Source organism: Hetaerina americana, unplaced genomic scaffold, assembly GCF_022747635.1.
Source record: "Hetaerina americana unplaced genomic scaffold, ioHetAmer1.1.p SCAF_11, whole genome shotgun sequence".
NCBI classification, from domain to species: domain Eukaryota; kingdom Metazoa; phylum Arthropoda; class Insecta; order Odonata; family Calopterygidae; genus Hetaerina; species Hetaerina americana.
In genome coordinates, this window is record NW_027286181.1 from 5716177 (window position 1) to 5733372 (window position 17196).

General features: G+C 34.9%; 2 protein-coding genes across 4 annotated transcripts; one reads left to right on the top strand and one right to left on the bottom strand.

The window, feature by feature from the left end:
• Positions 1–937: 937 nt before the first annotated feature.
• LOC139700892 (HIG1 domain family member 1C-like) lies at positions 938–7242 on the bottom strand. Of its 2 annotated transcripts, XM_071599339.1 has the most exons (4): positions 7080–7242; positions 4422–4453; positions 3787–3880; positions 938–2064 (listed from the first exon to the last, which is right to left on the bottom strand). In XM_071599339.1, the coding sequence occupies exons 2-4, from the start codon at positions 4431–4433 to the stop codon at positions 1868–1870; spliced, it is 303 nt and encodes a 100-aa protein (XP_071455440.1). In that variant the 5' UTR covers positions 4434–4453; positions 7080–7242; the 3' UTR covers positions 938–1867. The 2 variants fall into 2 exon arrangements, with proteins under 2 accessions (XP_071455440.1, XP_071455441.1); XM_071599340.1 differs by lacking the exon at positions 4422–4453.
• Positions 7243–7476: 234 nt separating this feature from the next.
• On the top strand, positions 7477–17184 carry LOC139700891 (putative nuclease HARBI1). Of its 2 annotated transcripts, none has more exons than XM_071599338.1 (8): positions 7477–7548; positions 13079–13325; positions 13929–14122; positions 14195–14327; positions 14451–14592; positions 16106–16352; positions 16598–16727; positions 16820–17184. In XM_071599338.1, the coding sequence occupies exons 2-8, from the start codon at positions 13092–13094 to the stop codon at positions 16820–16822; spliced, it is 1083 nt and encodes a 360-aa protein (XP_071455439.1). In that variant the 5' UTR covers positions 7477–7548; positions 13079–13091; the 3' UTR covers positions 16823–17184. The 2 variants fall into 2 exon arrangements, with proteins under 2 accessions (XP_071455439.1, XP_071455438.1); XM_071599337.1 differs by lacking the exon at positions 7477–7548 and adding an exon at positions 12752–12977.
• The last annotated feature ends 12 nt before the right edge of the window (positions 17185–17196 follow it).

Below are 17196 nucleotides of genomic sequence, written 5' to 3' on the forward strand. Positions count from 1 at the left end.
AGGGACATCAGAAGAAGAATTGCACTAGGCAAAGAAGCTTTCAAAAATATAGACTTGATGACAGGGATTTTGAGAAAGGATGCTAGGAAAATGCTTGTTAAAACTTAGATATGGGGCATCGTTATGTACGGAGTGGAATCATTGTGACTGAAGCAGGATGAAAGGCATAGATTGGAGGCTTTTGAAACGTGGGTATGGAGAAGATTAAGTGGGCAGAAAGGAAAACAAATGATGAAGTGCAAGGTATAGTGGGGGAAGAGATGGGATTGCTGGGAGAAATTATAAGGAGACAAAAATGGATGAGAAGCACATTGATCTGCAGTGGGACGTTGAAGACTGGAGAAAGGGGCAGAAATTGGAGAGGGATGATGGATGAAATTACGGGAGGAAGGAAGAATACAGAGATGAAGAGAGGCTTGTAGTACAGTAGGATGTTGGGTTTTTAGGAGAGATAAGAATTATTCAGCAGTTTGTCTCCAACCAAAATCTATCCAATAATTATAATATCATTACAAAACCAACGATCACATGGACACAGTGCACACAGATAGTAAAAATGAACTTTCTTGTAAATTCTGGTATGCACTACACTAATATGACAAGACTACTATTATTAAATGAATAAGGTTGCCATGAAAAATCATTCATACAACTTCATAAGACAATATTTTTCTACTGCTAAGCCTCTAGAACAAAGTAGGTCAATATATTGAAGAAAACCCAAATCCTTTTTGAATGTACAAGTCAATGAAGGAAGAACTAAAACACTGTTGCTGTAAGTAAAATAGCACCTGCACAAGGCTGTGAAATAATCCAAGCTAACAGCGAGTTAAGAATAGATAAACTTTCATTTTTTTTAAAGAATTTCAAGCAGAATTCACACATAGTAAATTACCAACATACACTTAGAATGAAATACGAAAAATGAAAGAATGAATTAAAACAAAATATATCAACTATTTTATTCTTTGTTTTTCTGCGACATTACATCTTGCCAGCAAGATGGGAAAATACTGTGCCTAACTTCAGGTGTCAAATCCAATCCACCACAATTCAGTGGAAGACTCCTTCCACTGAAGACTGCACCTTCCAGAGTTTCACTGTATACATTGCGTCATCATTAGTTTTACCTCAACATTTTGGCTTATATAAACATTAATTTAAGGCAATAAATACAAATGAGTACGAGATGATTCACCCCTCTCTATCAATGAAAATGCAAAGGAATTTAGAATAAGAACTGAATATGATGACAATTAAGCCACTTTTTATGACTCATGCACAGCATGCACTTTGCACTTCCCAAGGAATTACACCCCAGTCTTTTTAAAATATTCAAGTTGTTCAACAACTCATTTCAAAAATCACCTCTGGTTTTTGAAGTAATACAACTGTACAATTGCATCAAAAGAAAGTACATGGATTTTCCAACAAACACATCTAAAATAAAGGAACTAAATCTCAATGATGAGAGTAAAAATTAATTCTTAATTTCTGGTAACTTTAAAAATAAATTAAGACCACGTGCTGGAGCAGCAACAAATTAAGGCTAAACTGGTAGACATGACAATTCACCACATTTTACTTTATTATCACTCTATGCAATTATGTTGCCCTATGATAACAAAATTGCACTTACATCAAAGTAAGTAGATGACAATATATGGCAGTAAATGACATGCTCACCATTGCTGTTGAACATTAAACGAGACCTATGATCCCAAAGCTAAAATTATTTAGAAATTATTTGAAAATTTGCATGCATGTGTGTATATATACAAAGAGCATTAAGCTGATTAGAACATTTCCAGCAAACTTTAACATTATTACATTCAAGAAATAATTGCTTTTCTAATCTGCCTAGCCTTCATTGGTCTTTCTTGTTGGAACTAGGCAATATATATTCATTAACCAGATTGTATACTATCCCTAACGTCAAGGCTCCAACAACAGCCCCCTGTGCACCAACACGAAGCTGCATGAGGTACACAGATGTTGACATCTTTCCTCTATTCTTGAAGGCATAAGCTCCATAACCACAAGCAGCTATTAAACCTGCAATACCTGAATTTACCAAAAACAAGAACATAACATATTAGGCTTTTGTATGATTTGCATGTCAAATGATTAGGTATTTTAATTTGTAATCTGCAATCTTCACATTGATTACAAAACAAACATTTAGAAAACCTACTCTTCGTAAATAAGAATTAACGTTTACAGAACTGCATCTCTATAAAGGACCGTGAAATGTTTTTTTTTCCAATAATTTCAGATGTTTTCTTCATGAATGGACCAGTTACAATCCCTTAAAAAACACAGTAGCTCTTAATATTTCATGGAGAATAACAGATACAAAATATTCATCTTGCATTCAATTATTTCCTCTTCCGCAATAAATTGTACAGGATTATAGAAAATTAGATTAGGTAAGAAATTGACACAGAGAAATTATAACATAAAAAAGATAGCAAACACCAACATTGGTACAAGACTTTGAGCAAATTCAAATATAGCTCAAATATTTTCTAAATTACATAATGAAAAGAGGAAAAACTCCACACAAAAATTTTTAGCGAGAGAAAGATAAATAGATTATGCTAACATGGACTTGAGTTCAAACAAATCAAGCAGCCAAAATATTAGGAGACAAAACTAATAAAATTAATGCTAAAAACTCAAGATACATAAGTGATGATGAGAATGAAGAAGACAAACATTTTCCTCATTCTCTTGGGGACATAACCTGGAAAATATCAACCGATATTTAAAAATTGCCTACCGAGAATATGATTGACATGATGGAATAGTTGCAAATGATTTTTTATACAAACGCTAAGCAAGAACTAATATCTTAATTTCTACAAGAGTAGTTCTTTTAAACATTTCATTGAGGACCATATTTTCTTTACATATTTACTGCAACAGTTTAGAAAACATTATTAATGGTTGGCATGAAATTAAATTATTGACTTTGTAATTCCACCCCCTTTTTTAACTTACCCTGGAGGCAACAAGTACGTAATGATATTCATTTCATAATTTCATGGCACACCTATCATATTCAGAGTTTAAAGAAACATGAAAAGAACTATTTTCTCTAAAAATCATTTTCACTGACTCATAAAAAAATTTGAGGTTTAGGAAATGAGAAGAACTCCAAGCAAACGAAAGAAATACTTTAACAAGACAATAATTTAACTCTGCCCTATCCATGAATCATTAAATGGTATGTTCTTGGTTTGAAGTACTTCTGGTCACTAAAAACACTCTCAAATTACTTAAAAATACTATCCATATAAAAATTTTTGGTAAAAGCTCTAGACCATTGCTGTTTACCACAGAAGTATACACACAGCATATCCATTTATCAAACGTACAATCATCTACAGGTTGAGTGCTATGCAGTTTATAATGCTTTATATCAAATAAAAGGAAGTATTTCGTCAACATACTCACAGCTAAATTAAGTAGATCTAGGTCTCCAACAAAGAATAAGTAAGTAAATTAGGAGCAATGCCAATAGAATTAAAAAGCATAATTAAACATAGGATTTTCCAATGCAAAAACAAAAACTTTGTAGCACACACCTCAAATGCTACGAGCACAATTAATGGAGGGACCGTTATCATTAATAATGGTCAAATGATAGATTTGCAATAAAATGCACTGATGTCTGCCCAGCTAATCACGAATTGGGTCAAGAGGAGGGAGGGAGGGATCTTCCATTATTTCATTTACTTCAACGAGCAGCACCACAGGCCATTCACTCATCACAATCCTCACCTACAACAAGAAAGGGTGCATCTCTGGCTTTCCTGGCCAATCTTTCAGAGTGGGATTCTTCACCATAGGAGACAGATGCTGACGCAGACATTTTCTGCAATTTAAACATTAATAATTGTTAGGTAAAAAAATTGGAGCTTTTTAACTATTTACAATTATTGAGAATGCTTTTTAACAGTAAAAAATTGAAACATAATTTCACCATTCTAAAGCAACCTCAATGGCTTGAGAGAATATTTGAACATTTCAGATTAAACTGGATGCACTTTAATAATCAGAGATGGTACACACAAAATATTGGAAATAATAAAAAGAAGAGTTAATAGCTAATCTCCAAAATAAGATGAACTGATGAAACCAAGGTTTTGTGCACATTGAATTGAAGAAGGATGCAGTTGATGCCATGCACTCCTTGAGTAAATAAAAAGAAAATAATAAATGCTTGAATTTAAGATTTTTTATCCGAAATTATCTAGCATACATAATATAGAACACTAAATACACTTGGTTAGGGCTAGTAGAATTGTAAAAATAAGCACTTTTATTTTGGATCAAAGCCCTCATGCAAATGGAAAAAATACTTGCAACTAATTCTAATTTGACAAATACTGAATAAGCTCAAGAAAGCCACCTACCTCTTCCGTCATTCCTCAATTTTAAGTAAGACCTAAAAGTGTCCTCAATTAGAATAAGAAAAATCGCCTTACAGCAATATATAAGGGCAACAACTTTGACACCTCCTAACTGTATGTTATTTCAATGGATTACATAATATATCAAGTGTTACAATATTTAAATGCTTCTACATTAAGGGAATTAAGTCCTTGTCATTCTTACTTATACAAGGGCCCTAGAACAAGAATACTTCTGTATTTGAACAGCAGTAGCTTCGAACAGGAGTCTTTTGAAAATGTTCACTCAGTGATGAATCAATTGCATGCGCCATTTATGCAGAGGAATTAATGGATATGACAATAAATGTATGTTACTTGCATAATACCTACCTAAAATATAATGGCAGGAGATATTGATTTGGCTGCTCAAGCTTTAGTCCATCAGTCAAGGGGTTACAATCATTGCTGAGTGCAGCAGAAATTAAGAATGATAGGTATGGCTTGAGGATCAATGTAAAAAACAAAGCTCATTATGCTTTCAAAAAGGAGGGACATTAAGCAAATTGTTACAGTTAGAAGGAAAAAACAAGAGAAACTGCAACATTTCACTTATTTTTTGGGAAGTTTTTTGGACCAAGATGGTCAAAGTAATAGGCACATGAGAAGAAGAATAGCAAATAATCTTTCACGATTTGGAGGGAATGGGACAGGGTCTTTAAATAAGGCTTGGGCTTGCATGTATGGGCTTGAGAACTTGGTTGCTTAAGCAACATGACAGGTGTTGGGAGGCTTTTATGGATTGAGCCTGGAGGAGGATGGAAAAAGTAAATATGATGGATAGGAATATAACTTGATTAGTACAACAGATGGTGGAAGAGGAGAGATGGTTGTCGCATGAGTATACTGTGATAAGAGAGGAGAATATGTAGGTGAAGTAGGGAGATGAAAATGAAGGTAAATAGAATGTAAGCAGAATTGAAGAAGGGTTCATTGTAGTGTAGGGTGTCAGTGTATCCGCGTCTTGTTGTGTGAGGTTAATAAATTTAGCAGTGTTTAATGTGCTCATCCAAAACCTATTCTAAATGGTATACTACCAAATAATAATATATTAATTAATATTACTGCTGCTCAGCCATCACTTATTAATCAAAGAGAGCACACCAATTAAAAAATATGTCACAATATCATGACAGAACTGACATATTATACCACTGATGAAATCTACGGATGAAGTAATTTGCAATTTAAGTTAACAAAATTAAAAATGTTAAATTGTCATGTATATACTTTCACTATTTGGATCACATTCTTTAGAGGACATGAACTAAATAAAACTTTCAACTGGGTTTAAATAGCAATGCTTACATGCCACTGGCTTCAAACCAATTTCATCTGATAAACCTTTTTATGCCATATGTTCCAAAAAAAACAAAATCTACCGATTGGTCTGCAAAATAATTGACCAAAGAAACGAAGAGATATGCCAAATTTTCGGTGGTAATGTGAATACTTTTATGGTTTTTTTACAAGTCCCCCACTTTTCCCATACTTCTCTGATTTGTGGCCAACCTGTACACATTAGCATGCTAATTCCAAATGATTAAGGTCTATAAATGGGTTGAGATGTCTCTTAGGGTACAGATATCTGTACCCAAGAAACGGAACTTGGCAAAATAACTTTAACGGTAAATTTGAAAAGCATTTATTGATGAAATAATCATAATTTACTTATTTCTATCAATTTATGAATTCCTATTGACAGTGGAATTTGAAGTGAGTGGTGCCTTGTCAGAGTGCTCAACAGAAAGAATATTCTAAAAAAGAAGAACGCACACCAATCTTTCAGAAGAGTTCCGAGAATACCTCATTTATAAGTGTTTTTATAATATTAAAAAATAATAGATGCCAAATTTATAATAATTTCCGTGTTTGTAAACTTGGTACTTCCCATGTCCTATACTTACACTGGCCACTATTATTACCGAGCACTGTCTCTTTTGGAAGAATAAAATATTATTTACCATTATGATTTTGCTGACCGGAGAGTAACACCAAAGATGACACATTAACTCTATTTTGACATTGAAACCAAAAATTAAATGACATGGTTTAACGTCCCATCATTGAATCGCTAGGATTAAATACGAAACCTTATGCCCAAATATGGAATACAGGGTTACCGAAATTTAGCACCACAATGCTTGTATCACAATGCTAGTTTTACCGTCGAAAACCTAAATATTCACATCCCAACAGGAGATGTCTACACCCTTGTAAGTTCTCCTTTTTCCTCCTCTTTCTTAAGAAAGCTAGCGATCAGAAAATTAACAAAGTAGAACTTTTTCCTTATGCTAGTGCTCACAACTACGGCAATACCCGTTCATCAGATTCAGGTTCATCAAATTTAAGCGGAGAAACTTTAAGACTGTTTTCTTCGGCGATGGCAACGATCACAATATCACCACAATGCAAAGCGTAGGTACAAATAATATAAATCACAACTGGCAGAACAGCTTCAGAAATTAAAAAATAATCGTCTTACAGTGCTTTACCAATTGTCAAGTAATATTAACGAAATAATACGACAATATACTCACAAAATCCTATGTGTTCTCTAGTTAAATCTTAACTGCCAGCTGTTTTCGACATAATTTAAATAACTTATCTTTCAAAACTTACCTTTTCGTGTAATAACTCTAATTAGTTCCCACTGCCAAGCTAATGTCGTTGCTGAGATGCTCGTATTTTTATTATTACCGATACTAAACTCTCACTACACTAGAACAACACGACGAACACCTTCAGTCACGGCTCCTTGAAACCGTAAAGGACTCTTGCGTCATTCGAACTTGGGAAATCGACTGTCATGAAGTCGGAAACAAAACTACACTATTATTTTTTCCAAGTTTCCGAGTGACGCCATCAACTGTTACCCTAACTTATTCGCTCTCCTCCAATGGCAGAGTGCAAAAATCAAGCCTCATTGCCAAACCTAGTTTCAGTAGATAATTGACAAATGACTTTCAAGTAAGCGCATTTAGATTTCAGCGAATTTGGACGTTCTTGTCAACCATATTTTATTTTGTTGAGTTAGTGTTTCTTTACTATCTGGAAATTTTTATCAAAAGCTTTCCGTGGGATGAAGAAGGTAATTCTAGAATATTGCAAATAATTCTGCTGTAGTTGAAATAAACACCCGTACACCTGTTGTTTACTCCTTTAGTTGGCAGAGTTTAGTTGTTGTTGTCGTTTAGTTGTCTACTCCTTTTCTACTATTCCCGTGACTAATACATGCAATTAATGTCTTTAAACTGAAGTAAAAATATCATTATGTTTCAGATATGGCACTAGGTTTTAGGCAACTGGTGTCATAAATGAATCCTAAAAGTTTATACAAACTTTTAGGATTCATTTCGGTTTGTCGGGGTGAACAAAGGAGACAATAAATAGGGTACATTCAACGAAATGCCCCTGAAATAAAATCTATGTAATATCTATGTGAGGTTAGAAACGATTGGCTTTCATGAAGGATAGTAGGTGTCATGCCCGGCTGACTCTCTGCTAAATCCGTTTGAATTCCAAACATTGAATTTTTAACTTTGTAATTTAAAAATGGCAACGTCGATGCTACACGTGGTTTCCCAGTACTCTCAGACTAATTCGCGGAAATATTGTCCACACCGCGTTTTCTTTAAATAAACATACTTAAATATACCACCTAATAAAAATTTCATTGCGGTGCGTCGAGATTCCAGAAGTTATACCTGAAGCCCGTTGAGTAAATTATATTGACTGAGGCCACTAGGTATATAATATGACTACTACTGCTATCATTTTTATAATCATCTGGCAGGTAATAAGCAATTTGTCTTATCTCTATTTTCATCGTTAAACTCAGAATATAACTTACTACCAATATTTTTCCACATTAATGAGTCTGTCAAGGTATACATATTATTTTGCGAGTTCTACCCAATGAAGTTACTATTCGATGTATATATCCTATACAATTGTACAGCAATGAATGGACTTGCCTCTCCTAACCATGCAACCTGAAACACTACAGTAAGTCCCTCCTCAATTCTGCATACCACCTTCCTCCCTCCATTCCATTCGACATTCCTAGCCTTTGCTATTCCTTCCCCTTCCTCATTTGCCCAATGTTCTACCCTCTATTAAAGTCTTCAACACCCCATTCCCTAATAAATTGCTCCTCCTTTGTATTTCTCGCAGCAATCCCCCTCATCCCCCTCATATTTAGCTCTTCCTCATTTGTTTTCCATTCTGTCCACTTCACCTCCAAACCCACATTTCTAAAGCCTCCAACCTACACCCATCATCCTGCTTCAATGCCTATGTTTCCCTTCTATGATCATGTTTCTGCACCTTAAGTAATCACACACTATATCAGTGCTATGGCAAGCCTTTTCATAACATTCTAACTCAACGTCCCTGTTATCAATTCCTTCCTCTTTGTGACAGTATCTTTGATTAAACTGTCTTTCATGCATTTAAAATCAAAATTCTTCTTTTTTTTTAATTTCAAAATTACACATTTTTTCGTTCCTTCAACTATTTACTTTTATGTAATTTTTGCCTATGCGGAAATGTTCTTTATAATTTTCAAACTAATATATGTTTTTGTTCTTTTTGTAATAAGGGTATTTGCTATTATTTTATTTCAAATTTCCAAATTTAAACAAACAGGTGCTCTGGGCTATAGACTATAGACCGCGAGAAGATATTTATTCAGCTGGAGATCCATACATTTCAAACCACAAACAGTTTTCATGGTTTGATGAAAATTTCATGAAGGTCACCTCATTACATAGTAGCATACCTTTGTATACATGCTTTTTTTTTACAAATTCTAGAACATTAGATTTAACATAGGGTAAAACAGAAAACATATTTAAAAGAAAGACAGGTAGCATAGTAAGTATCATGAATAATGGTTGACACATTGTTTGATAGTTTGCATTCAAATGTAACCTTAAAATCACTACATATTTTAAAAATATTCAAGGTAATTATTTTTTAAAATTGTCGTTTAGTCAAAAGATATGCATCAGAATATGTAACAATTGTTCTTGCGTAATAATTCTCAGTTCTTCAAGTCCAAAAACTTAGGATAATATGATGTGGATCAATTATTAAGCACTAATACGCCAAAGCCATATTCCTTTGCAGAAATAATCAATCAATATAATAATCACGCTTGAATATCTGGAAAATTGTTACTTTAAAAATATTTGGTTCATTAAAAGAATTAATGTTTCTTTTTGGAATTAAGAAAGAAAGAACATGCATGCATTTGTAAACGTGAGAAAATGTGGGCAAAGTTGTCACCAGAAGGGAAAACCACAGATAAGATTCCCAATTAAATAAGATGACCAAATATTAATCCATTGTCATGAACAAGTGGCCAAAGAGAAAGAGCCTTATTATTTCAACCTTGTATCTTCTTCATGGGAGAAACATATGCCCCGTAAACTGATATTTTTTTCACCATATTTGCAAAGGATAACTAACCAGAAAGTTACTAAGTCCTTTCTAGTGTGATTCGACATTAAGAATTTCTTTACAAGTGTCCCCAAAGAGGAAGCAGTGAATCGCACAAGCAATGTTTTGCACTATGCTGAAACACCAAAAACATCAGTGATGAACTAACAGCCCTAATTAAAGTGTGGAAAAACCAGAATCATTTTGTGTTCAATGGCAGTTTTTATCAACAAATGGATGGCTTGGCCATGGGATCTCCACTGTCACCTCTATCTTCTGATATATTTTTGAATAGTTTGGAAATAGCATTCTTCAACAGTAAAAACCCCATATTATACCTATGGTTTGGAACAAAAAAATAATCAAAAATTGTTTAATCCTTAATAACACATTACACAGAAACATTTAATTCACAATATAAATTCAAGAAAATGAAACACTACATTTTCTTGATCTAAGCATCTCCATAAAAAATGGACAACACAAATTTGCCATTTACCGTAAACCCACATGCATGTACCAGGTCATACACACCACTTCCAAACACATAATTAACCAAAAAACAGCAGCTTTCCACAGCAAGATTCACCAAGCTGTAATATACCCTTAAATTCACATAGGCCTTGATGACAAAATAGCCTCCATAAAAAATATAGCAGTGTCTAATGATTACAAAGAGCAAATCATACATGAATTAATGACAAAATAAACAGAAAAAATTAGCACTCAGAGAAATTTACACCTCCCACCCCATGGAACAACAGTGTTCATGATGTATAAATATATAGGGAAAGCCTACATCATAATTTAAAAAATCCTCAAAGACTGACAAAAACAGCCTTTTAAAACGAAAAAAATCTCAAAAGCCTTCTAACATAAGTAAAAGATCCTGTGGAGACACTTCAAAGAAGTGCAGTTTGCCACCTGCAATGTTGTGACTGCGAGGTGTCATAGTGGTACTGATGGGAAGAAGTCTTTGGGTACAATCAGAGATTGCTGGAACTTCAACAAAGGAATGGGAGTGTCACAGTTTGCAGCCCATCTCCTCAGCGAGAGTCTCAACATGCGGTGTGCATGCAGCAAATGATGTGCAAGGAGAGGAAGAGGACACAAATGGACATCCACGAACAATTGGCCATACTGACCAGTGTACGGAGAAAGGAAACCATCACGAACAACCACCTTTTCCCTCATCACTCCTCCTTATAGATATTCCACAAATACCACCAAATAAACACTAATTACTTCTACCCCCCTTCCCAAACTCAGTGGCAAACCACCATATACCAAACCCTTTACTCCCCCCTCCCAACTTATTTACATAATAATTTTCTGTAACTAAGTCATACTAAATAATGCCTACTTTACTAACTTAGGGGGAAGTTTTTTCAAGCAATATATTGAGTATTTAATCATATTCATTGGAGTCTTCAGCTCATCCAATATCTTCATTATATTTTGATGGCATACACACCTCATTTTATGTATGCCAGTTTTCCTAGTTTTTCCCCTAAGATGTAAATCAGATTCAACTGAGGCAAAATAATCTACATGGTATTACTCATACCAAATTCTTTATAATACATATGTGATTTGTAACCTGAAAAACAGCTTAGTAAAACTGCTCTCTGACCTTAAATGCTTGGTGTTTATATCAAGAAACCCGTTACTATATTATATTGAAAAATCCAAGCACGAGAGTTTCCCGGCTTCATAGTACATATGGTAGTAACCTATGTAAATCTAATATCAATATTACATCGGTGATCACATAGTTTTGATAAGTATCTATAGTAATTGACCCCATGAGTTCACATAAACAAGAAACCTCTCTTTCATTTTCATCAAGCTACAATTTCACTGTTTTCTTGATTGTCTCTAATAATGTTAACGCCATAGATTTGGCAAGATACAATTGAGCACCTAAGGATAAACAACCTAACAATTCACATGGCGGAACACGTAATAGTCCGCAAATTTTAGCAGTAGTAGTAGCAGTTTTGAGGGGAGGCGACCGACAACTGAGCTCATTTGCGCCATAGGGGATGGACAGGAAAGGATGAGGGGTGGAGAGAAACCCAGCCTCGGCATTAGCCTACTCTTGACGAAAGGCGCCAAGAGGTGCGCAGCTTAACGTCCCATCCGACGGACGGCGTACTCACTCAGAATGCCCTCCACAAAGCACCTCAAGTAGGGATGGAGATGCCTCTGAAAAATATTCAACACCGCCGGGATTTGAACCCGGGCCCTCTGGGTGGGAAGCTAGTACGTTAGCCCCCGTACCTTCTCGGCCCCCCGCAAATATTCATTGCCTCTTTAGCATGGGAAAAGGGTTCATATCTAGTTATTACAGCATAGATGTGAAAGCGTAATAAGAAGAGTAGCTTTGAATAGTGTTTAACAAGGAATGCCAGAAGAATAGATTTGTCAACTCACGATAATGCACTCACGAATTAATAAATAAAAAATAACATTAAGGAACGCAAGGTTTCACAAATTCTTCATTACTCCTATCAAATTGGTACTTAAAACCCATATATATGTATTTACGTCCTAATGAAGATATATTCTAAACAAACAAGTTTTGTTTCATGCATTAGCTCGCCGACTTTGCTCTTAGGAGGAATGCGAATGTAAGTGAAGTCCTTAAAAGCAATTACAGAGCTTAGTGCAGAAATAAACTAAATATGTTACGCCTAAAATAATACGTAATGCAAAAGAAAATTAATTACTGTAATGATAAAACGAGAAATTAGGCGTAATTCTTCAAGATATTTACGAAGAACCATATCGCTACTTTTAGTTCACTTGTTTTTACTCACCGTTCTGGATTAAGTCGTGCAAAATAACAGCGTTTAACCCACTTACCCTTAAATTTAATGATATTTATTCGTCAGTTGAAAACCACCGATTTAAAAAAACTGGTGTCATATTGAAAATTGAGCCAGGTGGTCTTCCAAAGGCCTATCTAGCCGTATAACACATACTCCTTAGCGTGATATCACTCCGTCCGAAACTCGTTCGTAATCGATCGGGCCGTGAGACTTATTTCTGACGGGACCATCGCGTAAGGTGGTAAGCGGGTCTTGGTAGCCTACTAATGTTTGTCAATAGTAATATGTTTTAATTATACATTGAGTACCCTTTCTCTCTTTTTATCACATTTTTCATTTCAGCGCAAAAGAAGGCATGGCGCGCCAATTGCGGCAATTACAATTAGCCGCCGTGGAAGAGATTTTCAGAAGACAGGAATCTACGATGAACAGAAGACGCTTAAGGGACACAGCCAACCCTTTTGAAGTAGATGATGAAGAATTTAGCAATTACTTTCACGTTCCAAAAGCGATGGCCATGTATCTATGTGAGGCACTTGAGCCGGTGTTGTTGAGAACACAGAGAAGGGGGCTGGCAGTTCACGTACAAGTAAGTTTCCACATCATTCCTAAAACTACATTGTACTGATGAACGTAACTCGTATTTAATCCTGCCATGGCTATATAATGCAGGCATTAAGTCCGTTTTGTCCGGGTTACAATTATTTCGCTCCATTAGAAAAAGAAAGGTTGTGAAGGAATATAATGGATAAATATTTTGTTGAACGTTATATTATCAAAAGCGTACGCTGTTGAGAAACGCAGTGATTCATTAAGTAGGGATATTGGAATGTGTCGTTTAATTTGGTATTGTAAACATCGCATCCTGTGCAATTACAAGGAAATATGAGGTTTGCAGGAAAATAGGCTATTATAAACTCATGCTTAAATATACATTAATTATATAGAAAGTATATCATTGAATGCAGAGCAGCTCACAACTAATAAGCAGGCTATGATATACCTACATATGGAAACAACAAAAATCGTAAGAGCATTAGTTATACATACAATGGGAAATAGAATTTGAAATTCTCAGTTCAGTTATTTTTCACAAAGCATTGCATTTTGTTTCAGGTAGTCCAATAGTATAGTATTTTAATGTTGATAGTGTAGAATACTGATAAATTAATAATCACTAAACAAATTTCAGGTCCTTGTTACCCTTCGTTTTATGGCAGGGGGAGGATACCAACGAGGCGTTGGGCGAGCGAGATATCTAGCAATTAGTCAACCTTCTGTGAGCATTTGTATTAAAAAGGTTACTAATGCTATCGTTGACAGATTGCTGCCAGAATGGATAGTGTTTCCCAAAACAAGAAGGAAGTGGACAGAGATTGGAGAGAGGTATGATAATCATGTTTTAAGTGTTATATATGGAAGGTTTCAAAAACTAACCTAGAAAAACTTCCTTGTCAGATTTCAGCCTATTGTGAAATTCCCTGGTGTGGTAGGAGCAATAGGCTGCGCTCACATGGCAATTGTTACCCCACTCGTGGATGAAGATGCCTACAAAAATCATAAAGGCTTTCATTCTTTTAACGTGCAAATGGTAAAGAGCTAATTTTTCTTTTAAAGTGTTTCATTGTAACCAAAGATGCAAATATGTTTTATCTTTATTCCTTCATTCTCAGTGTTGTAGTTTATTGATGAGACAATTATTTATTTCTCACAGATATGTGATGACCAAATGAGGATCCTGAACATTAGTGTTTTTCCTGGATCGGTAGATGACCAATTTATTTGGACAAACGGCTCTGTGAAAAAAATCATGAAAGAAGCTCATGACAAGAAAATGGGCTCTTTTTATATAATTGGTATGTATTTGAAGCTGTGGATACCTATGGATTACTAATGAGATGATTAAGAAAATGGATGGGAGAAGGAAATGGAAGAATATAAACACAGTTATGTAGAAGGGAGTGTAGAGAACTGAATAATGGCTAAGTTAGCCTGGCAAAATATGCAATATGAAGATATTTAAAGTTAACAAAGCAAGAGTGAAATGGGTGCATTGTACAGGAATGTGAAAGCATTGTCAGGAAGCAAAAAGGGAAAATCTGTTTTAATAAACAGTGATAAGTCGAGAAAATATTAGTGGAAAAAGAAAAGATCCGAGAGAGATGGAAGGAGTATTTAGAAGAACTGTATGGCAAAAACGTTAGGCCAGCAAGGTTATATGTAGATAATATGATGCAGATGAGGATAGCTTGCATCCAGGCATACTCAATGGGATAGATAGTGTATTAAGGGAATTAAAATCAAATAAAACCATGGGACAAGATAGCATTCCAGTGAAACATCTATAAGGTTTCGAACATGGGAATAAGTGTTTTTATGGACTGATTTGTAGCATTTATGAGGGAGAAAATTTTACTTGGCGGCTGAGATGCTAGTGGCGGATCAGGATGAGCGTGGTTAGGAACAGGGGTGCCCATAATCACCTGTGATTTTCAATTTTTAATGTGGAGGAAATGGTTAAAGAGGAATGGGACGAGCTGGATATAGGAATGAAAGTTACAAAATTGGTAAAATCATTTAGGTTGGTGGATAATCAAGTTCAGTTAGCCAGCTAGCCAAAGGGTAACTATCATTAACAAGTGCATCTGAAAAAGTGTAAGGGAATGAGAATTATTGTTAAAAACAAAGGTTGTATGGTTTTCAACAATGAGGAAAGCCAAATTAAATATTGAAGTAATAGTTCATAAACTAGAGCAGTTAGAATATTTTACCTATCTTGGAAATATTTTGGAGCAAGATGATCAAAGTGGTCTTTTCACTAATAATAATGTTAAGTGAAGAATCTTTCAGGAGGTGGATGAATTGATGATGTTGAATATGTATGTTAAGATATGCCTCATTAAAACTTTGATACAAGTATGAAATGTAGCTTTATACGGTGTGGAAAAATGGCCATTGAAGCAGGACAATATGCATAGATGAGAGGTTTTGAAATGTGGGTGCGGAGAAGGATGGAAGAGGTGAAGTGGAAGGAAAATTAAACAAATGATGAAGCTAGGCATGGCGGGATGAAGAAGGGATTGTTTTGAGAAATCCAAAAGAGGCAGAAAAGATAGATGCAGAGGATTCTCATTGGCAGAGGGATGTTGAAGACTGTGGTTGAGGGGAGAATGCTAGGCAAACAAGGGAAAGCATTTGCTGAATTGAAGAATCGTGTATTGTAGTGTGGGGTCAGTAAGTTCTTGTCCATATAAATCCTATCTTGTATGGTAGACTACCAAATATGTATTAATAATTTGGGGCTGATATCTGTATATAAATACACCACTAATAATTTTCCTATGATAAAATTTTGATAATTCACTTTAGGTGATACCAGCTATGAATTGGAGCCCTGGCTCCTGACCCCACTTCCGCATGCATCAGAAGGAACTGCTGAGTACCGCTACACACAAGCCCTTTTTAGGGCAAGGAGTGTTGTGGATAGGCTTTATGGGGCCCTCAGAGGTCAATGGAAATGTCTTATCCAGGAATCTGCCCTTCAGTATCAGCCAAAACAAGCCTCTACCATTATTTCTGCCTGTGCTGTTTTGCACAATATCTTGGCGTACCAAAGGTAAAGTGGAGGATGTTAATAAGATGATTTTATAAATAATATCCAAGATAATTAAATGAATGATGATGATGCTTGAGCGTTGAAACTGGTTGTACGTGAATAAAAGACAGTGGGAAGATACATTGTATTCTTCATTTAATTAAAATGAATTTCCACAAAGTTGAGCCGGAAACAATTGAATATCCAAGATATAATAGATTATGTATTAATGCATAGACATGATATGAGTTTTATGTCGTTTTTAGAATTCCACCTTCAGAAGAGAATGTGAATGAGAATGAGGATGCACATCCTGAATGCGAGGAGAATTCAGATGATATGCTGCAAGAAGCAAAGAGAATCCAGGGCAATATCATTCAGCAGTATTTTTCCCAGGTATTTGCATCCACAGCATTTGAAGTTTAGACTGTACAGTTAAAATGCACTTTGATTAAATTTGTAATTAAACATTAATTTTTTCTTGACAGTGAATAAACAAAGGAGGAGTAATCCTTCTCATTGACCACAGTATTTTTGTTTTGGAAGAGCAATGAAGACGTAATTTAAAATATTTCTCTGAATGTTTTTATGTAATTGTTGTATCAGCTATGAAGACATGTAATTTCAAACACTCCACTGAATGTTTTTCTTTAATTGTTGTAAAAGAAATGGTGTGATATCAAATATTCCACTAAATGTCATTCTTTAAATGTTATAATATCTGTATAACTTATTACCTTCAAACTGCATGTGAGGTATATCCTTGAACGGTCTTTGTTTGTTATCTAGTGGTAGCATTATTAATGTTTTACAATTGTTTTATTAAGTTCGTAAATAAAGAAAATATTTCTCAGCATTGCTTAAT

What these genes read in the sequence shown, in the direction of transcription:
- LOC139700892 (XM_071599339.1), bottom strand. An exon ending in TGCACCCTTTCTTGTTGTAG is followed by an intron (nt 2,065 to 3,786) that starts GTGAGGATTGTG and finishes TGGTAAATTCAG; the next exon opens with GTATTGCAGGTTTAATAGCT.
- LOC139700891 (XM_071599338.1), top strand. Translation starts at nt 13,092, where the DNA reads ATGGCGCGCCAATTGCGGCAATTACAATTAGCCGCCGTGGAAGAGATT. An exon ending in GGCTGGCAGTTCACGTACAA is followed by an intron (nt 13,326 to 13,928) that starts GTAAGTTTCCAC and finishes AACAAATTTCAG; the next exon opens with GTCCTTGTTACCCTTCGTTT. An exon ending in GGGCTCTTTTTATATAATTG is followed by an intron (nt 14,593 to 16,105) that starts GTATGTATTTGA and finishes AATTCACTTTAG; the next exon opens with GTGATACCAGCTATGAATTG.